Source organism: Silene latifolia, chromosome 3, assembly GCF_048544455.1.
Source record: "Silene latifolia isolate original U9 population chromosome 3, ASM4854445v1, whole genome shotgun sequence".
Taxonomy (NCBI): Eukaryota; Viridiplantae; Streptophyta; class Magnoliopsida; order Caryophyllales; family Caryophyllaceae; genus Silene; species Silene latifolia.
The window spans coordinates 8345161-8355283 of record NC_133528.1 but is presented as its reverse complement, the minus strand read 5'-3'; the positions used below and the strand labels follow the sequence as shown (position 1 = coordinate 8355283).

Here is a 10123-nt window from a genome sequence, read left to right as displayed (position 1 = left end):
TTTATCCAGTCTAAAATAAGAATTTGTACTCGTTCTCATTTAAAAGGGATAGTGCAAATAATGTTCCCCATGCACGTTATCTTAAAAATCGTAGGAAGGGGAAGGCTGACATCATGAAGCACATTACAGACAAAAGAAAACGGCAGCAGAATATAATACTTTAGATCTTTATAAGATTTATGCCCAGGACACAAACCAGGCACAATCAATTGGAATCTTAGGAGGGACATAAGACATGACATGACATGACATAAATCAAACCCAAATTCCCGTATCAAACGGACGTATTCGTTTTAAACTTAAAACATACTCACGACAAAAACAGAAAATTTAGAGATTATCAAAGAGTTTGCCTCATTTATGCTTTTTTTTTTGCGTATACCATCTGATTTAGTTCGAATTCGAGCTGGGTAGAATTACTGGAGTTAGAGATGGAAATTGGCACGCGGGCCGTTGTGCTGACATGTCCCAGCACGGTCCACGGCACATTTTAACACGACACGGCACGGTATGGGAAGTGGTCGGTGCCTAGGCTGTCATTTAATTTGACTGGCACGGCACAACAAACCTAAACACGACACGTTCGGGCACGCTCAAAATACAAAGAATTTGGTTTAAAGTGGAGGAATTGTTAAGGCACGTTTAAGCGCGGCACGACACGCATAGGCCGTGGCCCGTGCCTAGGTCGCCATTTTCATGTGACTGGTACGGCACGACGAGACCCGATTCTGAGGGTAGTTTGGAGGGGCGGTGGCCTAGGGCCCAGGGTAGTAAGGGGCTCATTCGTCTAGGGCTTATAATAATATTAGTATAATTAGAAATAAGGAAAGGGAAAAAATCATATTAAAAAAAAATAAAGAAAAATAAATATATTTTTAATGCGTCTACTTGAAGTAAACCCGAGTGCGTTATATATGTCATGTGTTTGTCATAGTTTGAATCTTGCTTTTAGCTATATGACACATTCTTGCACTAGAGCTATTTCATTTTTTTGGAATTGTTCAACGCTTGTATACATTGTTTTTTGGTTATACAAAAAGAAGGAAATTTTTGCTTGCTAATGTTCCTGAACTTATTTTGAAATGTTTATCTAATCCTTGTTGGGAGAGTCGAATTAAAAGTGTTAAATCTATTAGATTTCAAGCTCCTCAGATAAGAATGGCTTTGTCAATTTTATACGATTCTTGTGGTAGTGCTGCAAAGTCGAAAAGTGAAGCGTTTTGAGTTTTTGCTTGATATTGTTATCTGGTATGAAATTTTGTTTGTTATATATGGTAAGCAAGAAATTAAAATCCAAGTTCATGTGAATTGATACACCATAGAACAAGTTCAAGGCATGTTGTCATATTTTGAAATATTTAGAGATGAAGGTTTCACATCTAGTATGAACATTGCTAAAAGTATTGCACTTGATATGGATGTAGAACATACTCTTCCGACAAAGCGTCGTGTTATTAGAAAGAGACATTTTGATGAAAATAATCAAGACGATGAACAAAACCAGTGAGTCACCGAAGATTTATTTAGGCATGAGTATTTTTTGGTTGTTGTTAATATGGCAATTTCTTTTTTAAAAAACAGATTTGAGCAACTAAAGACTTCTGGAAGTATTTTTGGATTTTTATTTGATTCAAGTAAGTTAGAATCATTGGATGAAAATGAATTGAGAGAATGTTATGTTACTTTTCACTCTACTTATATACGTATCCGCTGTTGACTTAAATGATCTTTATTCTAAATTGAAAAGTGCTACAATCTACCTTACCAAATAAACTAATGTCAACGACTCTTTAGTTTGTTATAAGTGCAGATTGTTATCCGAATGCTTCTATTGCTTATAAAATTTTTTAACAGTTGTTGTTATTGCTTATAAAAGTTTTTTAACAGTTCTAGTAACAGTGCCTTCAACTGAAAGTTTTTCGAAGTTAAAGTTGATCAAAACCTACTTGTTGAGGTCATCAATGTCACAATAACGATTGAATGGTGTTGCAATTTATCAATCGAGAAGAAACTTTTGAAAGACATTGAAGTTAATGTTATCATCAATGATTTTGCATCTCACAATGCTCGTAGAACTCGTTTTTTAGGATTACAATCTACCACGAGTTAACAATGGATTTTAATAAAATTGATGTTGTATGTTTTTTTTAATTTTTTTTATTATGCAGTAATAATTTTTTGTAAAGGGGCCCCGATCTACGGTTTTGCCTAGGGCCCCAGAATACTCAGGAACGGGCCTGGGCACGACACACGAAACCCACCTTCATGGGCCTAGGTTGTGCCATTCTCTCCTCCAGCCACAGGCACGAGAAATGGTATGACATGATCCACTTCCATCTCTTATTGAAGCGGTAAAGCTCTTTTCCATGAGCTTTAACACCGCTGCATTTTCAGGGCACGAATCCGAGAGCTCTATTTAAGATAAAACAACTCCTTACCGGTTGATTTAGGTGCTTATAAATATCTATATAATCAAAGTGTTGTTTGACGTGTTTTAATATACCGTTTTGAGAGAGACCAACTGATATACAGAGTTTATTAAATGTATATATTGCACTATTGCTTGCTAGCTGGTGGTGTCTACATGCATGGTTGAAAAGACCAAGCTTTTGTAAAGTCTAAAGGAAAGGCCAAAAAGTAATAAAAATCTAAAAAATGTGCGGAAATCGCAATGTATGACCATTATTCATTCATGCAAAAAAGTAGGATACAAGCTTTACTATATGCTTTACTACCAAGGACAATTGAAAGGTAATCTCAGTGACGGAGCTAAGATTTGATTTTAGAGGACTATAATATTTAAGATACGATAAATAATAATAAGGTATATTTGAAATTTTTTTAAAAAATTTAACTAAAAATTTCGAAAATCATAACCGTTTGGAGTGGCGAAGCCGCGAGGGTCCTTGCTAGCCCTCCTAACTCTACCACTAAAAGGTATCTTATCAAATAATATTCCACTTCACGTAAGATCTAAGGATTTTCTTTATTCAATAATACTTCTACAACTTTAGGTCAAACTTCATAAAGTTTGTTCACCACATTTAAAGGTTGCACTGTTAAGATAGATAATTGTGTAAGTTGTGTTAATCACTTGGCCATAACTCGGCTTATATATGAATACATAGACGGACTCTAGAATGGGCCTAATATTCCTAATACACACAATTTTATAATATGGAGTATTTTAAGAATGATACTTAAAGAATGTACTCTTTCCGTCTTAATTAATAATTTTCATTTGTTTTATTTTTCCTCGTAAAATAAAGTAATATAAACTACTCATTAAAAAAAAAAAAAAAAAGAGAGAGAGAGAGTAAAGAACATTCAAATTTGACATGGTTCACTAAACACGGTGTGATAGGAGTTAGGACTATTAGCTATGTTCCGTGCAGTGTGCAGGGAACAGAAAATTTATTGATCTTAAATCGTTATAAATTACACAGTTGTTAACTAGCGGTAATACTAACGACCTGAGTATGAGTTCAAAAACAGTCAGCATTAAAAGCGCCATGACTCTCTTTACGCTAAAATTGAAAGAAATTACGGAGTAATAATGAAGGTTAGGTTATAAACCTTGAGAGTTTATTTAGCTAGAGTAGTATTGGCGGTCTGGCCTTGTTCTTTTCGATTGAAACGAGCTGAACTGAATTAAATGGAGTTGAATTACTGGGGTGAACTGAATGCAGCTGAAGTAAGAGTTAATTTTGTGAAGAGATGAGCAGAACGCCTGAACATAACTGACTGAAGGTGAGCTGAACTGAACTAAATAGAACCGAGCTAAAGAGCTGAAATTAAGCCAAAAAAAAATAGGGCTAACTCTATTTAAATCCGGAAACAAAAAGACCTAGAAAGACGGTCCAAACAAACAACTCTAGCCTAGAACAATAGGCATCGTTAATAGTGATGGGTCGTTCGAAAGAGGACTTCACAGAGCTTGTAAAGCTCTGGACCCGACCAAATGACCCGTCTGTCCGGTCTAGTCATGGTAGCACCTGAATAACCTTCATCACCTTAACTAGAAGAACTTATCAGCCAGCAAGTAGCAACTGAGATATACAACTGAGAAAACTGGATATACATTACATAAATTATACTTCACGAGTAGCAACGCTGGTTCATCGATGACAATGATTGCATAATGGAAAGCTTACCTACAGGCTACAGCATAAAAGGCAGAAAATCGGAGTAAAAGACTAAAGTCTAAACAAATTAGGAAGAGATTAACAATCCTCATTCCCCAACATCTAATGTAATTAAACAACTATTCTTGTGGTTATTGCACTATTGCAGGATGTACGCATCCTAACGGAACAAATAGGATGCGTACGAGTGATCCCAACGATGAAAATTGATTCATGAATTTGCACACCAATACTCCAAATAATGACCGCGAGTCTTGCATAGGTTGGTCTTGGAGTGTGACATGACGAGACTTGAACTTTTAGAGCATAGGCTCAGAAATCCGCGTCCTTAGAGGAGAGCATGGGATCAGAAATCCGCGTCCTTAGAGGGGTAGGGGATTCCAGGTGACCTGCAAACGAAATTGAATCATGGGTCAAACAAGGGTACTTCATCAATGAGACATGGGTAGGGGTAGGCCGGTCTTACAGTGTGACCTGATTAAATCATCAACTGTCTTACTGTAGGATCGTCTACCCAAGACTTGTGCTTACAACGGGATGCATCTAGAACATAAATTAGATTATACTGAAAAGGAGACCACGGTAAGAACATTAACTAGAAGCATCAATAGACAACGGCATAGGAGAATAACTTGACGAGGGGATGGATTCTGCATGGGAAATAGTCACAGTTAGAATTTGGCGGTGTTCTACAAAAAAAGGAACTTAAATAAAGACGACTGTAAATTAAACTAGTGTGATACGAAGTACTACCTTTCAAAGGTATGTTATCATGTGGTTTACCATCTACCATTTCTGAGTGCAACCAATCTTGTGCGCAAATCAAAGCCTGCACAGTTTCTGAACTGAGAGAGCTTCGATACTGGTCGAGAACTCTATCTTCGGTCCTATAAGCCAACTCGGGGTTGACTGTTGACATTGGGACCCCAAGTACATCTTGCACCATCATGGATAAAATAGGATATCTTGGGGTATGAACTTTCCACCAATCAAAGATGTTGAAGTCGTGATTCCGAGGAAAAACGGGTTCCTCCAGATATTTGTCCAAATCTGAGACTGAAGTCTGACCATGTGAACTCTCATGGAGAAATTTGTCAAAGTCTTTTAAACGATCACGATATTCATTGCTACTACCACCGTTGACACTACTTCCAATACCATGGTCAACAGAAACCGAGGATGACCCGATCAAGTATTCATTGAAAAGCTCTCTGATGCCATCTGAAACTTCTTTGATATACTCTTGTGCATCCTCACCGTATATCTTCGGGTAGTAATACTCAACTAGCTTCATCTTGAATCTGGGGTCGACAATTACTGCTATAGCCAATGATAAACTGCATTTACTCCAGTATAGATCAAACTTGGCTTTCATTTTCAAGGTCATGGATTTGATAAACTCATCTGAGCTATGGCACCAATCAACCAGCTGAACATGAACATCACATATCTCGGGAAAGAATATATTCGAAGTTGTAGATTTATTGTTTGTCATTACATTGGTTATTTCCACAAAAAGCTTGAGATAGCCAGTCACAAAATTCACCCATTCCCACTCCTCTTCAGATAGAGCTGAAATATAGCCAGAATCATGTTCCTGCAACAGAGAGAATGCCGCTCTATAAGCCAACGCTGTTTCCAGCATAACAGTTGTCGAGTCCCATCTCATAGGACAATCAACAAACAAGCTCTTCTCATTATCTATTCCAACTTTCCGGGCTATATCATTGAATTTTCCTTGCATGGTTTGTGTGCTTTTAACGTAGTTAATACTATCCCTTATCTTAAGGATCACTTCATGTAAACCATCCATGGCATCTCCAACCAGTAACCTTAGGGTATGTGCAGCACAACGCACATCGAACAGTCGACCACTAAGCAAAAGGGGTTTATTCTGAGATAAATGGTCTTTTATTCTGGAAACGATGTCGTCACTTGTGAAAAGGTCACCAAATGTGATGGAGAATATACGACGTTCAATGTCCCAATCCATTAGGCACTTAATAATCACCTCGGATTGTATGTCTTCAGTATGAGCAGCATCAATCATAACAAAATTGAGTATCTTCTTATGTAACTTCCAATCTTGGTCAATGTATTGTGCAGTCAAACACAGATATCTAGCATTTTCAGGTGAATTCCACAAGTCAACTGCAACACAAATCCTGCCATGTAGTCTGTGTAGCATTCCCTGGACTTTTTGCTTCTCAGACGCGTAAATGGACAGACAATCCAGCTCAAGTGAACTGTTGGTTGCAATGTCAAACATTGGCTGAAGATTCCTCAAAAACACTTTGAAACCGATATGATCGACCATGGCCAATGGATAGCCATGTAATATGATCATTCGGGCAAGATCTAACCTACTTCGCTCTTGGTCAAATTTGGTGTTTCCGACAGACATAGGCGCAACCCGTTTAGAATTCGGTTCATACTTGATAGCCGCGAGGGGAATAGGCTCGCCCTTTGACTGTGTTTCATCAAAATAGCTTGTAATTGTGACAGTGTTGTCTTTCTTCCTTCTCTTAGCAAGAAGCTGAGAAACATCAAAGTTGGACCTTTTCAAACATCGCATCAAATGATTCCTCAAATGTGTTGTTCCGCTATTACTTGATCCACTCATCCTCTTACTACAATGAACACAAATAGCGTAGCAAACATCGGCATTTTTTATTCTTTCAAAATGATTCCAAACGGCAGATGTTAACCTTTTCGGTTTCTTAAGAACTATTTCATTTGGTGTTTCCATCACATGGGCACGATATTGTATACGTCTGCAAAAGAAGCAACAGCGCAAGCCAAATTCTGACTAGTTATAAAGAGATCATAATTCAATATAACCAGAGATTAAAGCATTTCCGACGTAGTTATTAGACTTAAATACTTCCTGCTAGCCAACATCATAATTACTCAGGAACTTACAAGTCCACAATAATTAAAAAAAAAAAACATATTAGATGCCCTAGAAACGCGATGACATCAAATAAACCACGATGTTACTATTCTCAATCAAGAGAACTCCGTCCTTACTTCTTTTATCTTCACATTTCACTTTTTTATACATTGCAAAATATAAAATGTTAATAAATGACAGTAATGTAATCATATTCATTATTCAAAAGTCGTTCAAATAAAACAGTACTTTTAACCAAAAAAAAAGGTAACACGTAAATGAAGAACCCCACAGTCAAAGCAACGACTTGGAGACCACGCAAAATGAAATGGGAAGAAAATAAAAAGGTATGGAGGGAGTAGGTTTGAATATATGTAGCAATACTCCATAAACAAGAATCAATGCAAAGAGCAATGTAATACTATCCAAGTGGTACAAGTTTCTCAGAATTGTCAAATTGCAATGGCCACAATTCCATATTTGCATTTTGCAATTTTGCACAAAAGCGCAATTGTACGCGCTGAATTATAATCAATTTCGATCACTAAGTTTCACCAGAAAGGCGGTAAAGTCTATTAAACCCGAAACCTAGATTTATAGTCCGTATTGCTATGGATTTATGTGTCACCCATACTAACGCCAAAAAGGTTGAAACTTTCAGCAGCTATGATACTATAATTACCAATACAACATACCCTCCAAATTTTTTAGCACACACGAACGAAATTCAACCAATATAATCAACCTATATACACAAAATGAATCCAAATCAAGGGAAATGCATCTTTCTAAGAATTGTCAAATTACAATGGTCACAATACTACATTTGCACAAAAGCATAAATCTACCCGCTGAATTATATCCAATTTTCATCTGCTAGTTTAACTGGTAAAGTCTAATAACCCTGACATCTAGATTCATAGTCCACATAGCTATGGTATGTGTATCCAACTCACCATACTAAAACCAAAAATATTGAACTTTCAGCAGCTATGAGAATATAATCACCAGTACAAGTGTACAACATACCCTACAAATTTTTTAGCACATACTCACGAAACTCAACAATATAATCAACCCATTTACGCAAAATGAATCCAACTCAAGAGAAATGCATCTTTCTCAGAAAAGTCAAATTACAATGGCCACAATATTACATTTGCAGAAAACCATATATCTACGCGCTGAATTATATCCAATTTTGATCAACTAGTTTAACCGGTAAAGTCCTACTAACCTCGAAACCTCGATTTATAGTCCACATAGCTATAATTTTATATGTCACCATACAAGCACCAAAAAAAATAAAACTTTCAGCATCTATAAGCCTATAATCACCAATACAACACACCCACCAATTTTTTTTACCACATACAAACGAAATCCAACCAAATAAAATCAACCCATTTACACAAAACGAATCCAAATCCAAAAAACGTATCTTTCTCAAGAACGTGTCACAAAAACATCAAACTGATAAAAATCAAAGGTCAATTTCGTACACATAATCATAATTTCATGTCAAACAAACACAATTACTCCTACAAATTCAATTATTGGGGGAAAAACTAGGAGACACATATGATTAATCGGATTCAAATGATGGATTCGAGTAAATAATCGAAGAATCGAGGTGGGTTTTGCTTAAATTGATGAAAATGTGAAGGAAAGAGTGCTTACCAGTCGAAATTTTTCTGGGTCGGATGGAGGGTCCGGCAAAATTAGGGTTACGGTTTGTATTGAGATAATGTGATTTGGGAGAAGAACCCGATAAAAAGGGGGTTAAAAGCGGATCCGAAAATGAAGATTAATGCGATCTAACTATGGTTTTTGGATCCGGAATAATTGGGTCAATTTTAGGATTGGTTGGTTGGTTTTTAATTATTTTTTGAGTTTTTTTATACACAAATTTTTATTTTAGATGGACCATTTTCGTCTTATCGAAAAGACGGGATTTTTTAACCATCCCCTATTTACTAAATGAATAGGCGAAACTCCAAATTTTCACCCCTAAACATATTTCCTAAAATAAATTTGTTATTTTTAGCATATTCTATAAGTATGTTGAGTTATAGTACACATAATCTTTCAGACTTATATATTTACGTCATTTAGTATTTTACATCCTATACAAAATTATCTCCAATCTTTTTGTGATATAAAAAGGAATTCTATTTTTTTTTAAAGAATCATACGAAAAAAAATTCATTAATTTTCTATGATTAAAAGTTGCGGCTAAAAATATATTATCAGTAAAATTTTATAAAATAACCTCATTAATCTCTCGATAATAGAAAAAACTTTCATTGAAATACTCATTTCATGATTAATACGATTTTGGCTTTGATTTTTCAAATCAAAATATAACGATGTGAACTGTAAAAAAAAAAAAAATAGTTAATTTAAATTTCATAAATATAACACACTTAAAAAATTAAAACTCTATATATACCGTGCATAAATTGCAGAGGAGCTAAACTAGTTTTATCATAATTGTACAATGGTCCAGCTAGTATTACAACTTATGGTAACTTGTTTTTCAAAAGTGACGTGTGTGTTTGGCATAGTTTGTAAAAGTGTTTTTGGACTCAAAAACACTTTCTGGCCAAACACATAGTTTTCTAAAAGTTAAACAAAATTTCTCAAAAACACTTTTGAAAAATTAAGCTTGAAAAACAAAAACTCATTTTTGAGAATCAAGGCCAAACATGCTCTACATTTGGCTGTAAAATGGTTTCAAAACCTCGTATTTCTATTTCATACCCAAATGGCCCGTGTGAAGGAGACCAACTATTTTTTATATGGTACCCTCGTGTTTTTTAGGATTCTACGTGATACCTCTCGTTTTTCTAAAACATCTGTGGTACCCCTAAATTTAATGAAAACCTTTCGTAATACCCAAAATGCATTAATCCGTCTCTTTTAAATGTTTATTTTATGTATTTTTTCTTGATTTTGGCAATAAGTTGTCATATCATTAACATAAATATCGTTAATGGTATGACAACTTATTGCTAAAATTGCCTTCAGTACCCCGAAGGAAATTGCCCCAATTATCGGTAGGAGATACTCATAGTCAAAAAAA

At 35.6% G+C, this 10123-nt stretch overlaps 1 protein-coding gene across 1 annotated transcript; it reads right to left on the bottom strand.

Moving 5' to 3' along the window:
- Positions 1-4063: 4063 nt before the first annotated feature.
- Positions 4064-8910, bottom strand: LOC141647046 (zinc finger BED domain-containing protein RICESLEEPER 1-like). Its single transcript, XM_074455081.1, has 4 exons — positions 8719-8910; positions 4899-6919; positions 4742-4795; positions 4064-4534 (listed from the first exon to the last, which is right to left on the bottom strand). Exons 2-4 carry the CDS (start codon positions 6892-6894, stop codon positions 4458-4460), a joined length of 2127 nt encoding a protein of 708 aa, XP_074311182.1. The 5' UTR covers positions 6895-6919; positions 8719-8910; the 3' UTR covers positions 4064-4457.
- Positions 8911-10123: the final 1213 nt, after the last annotated feature.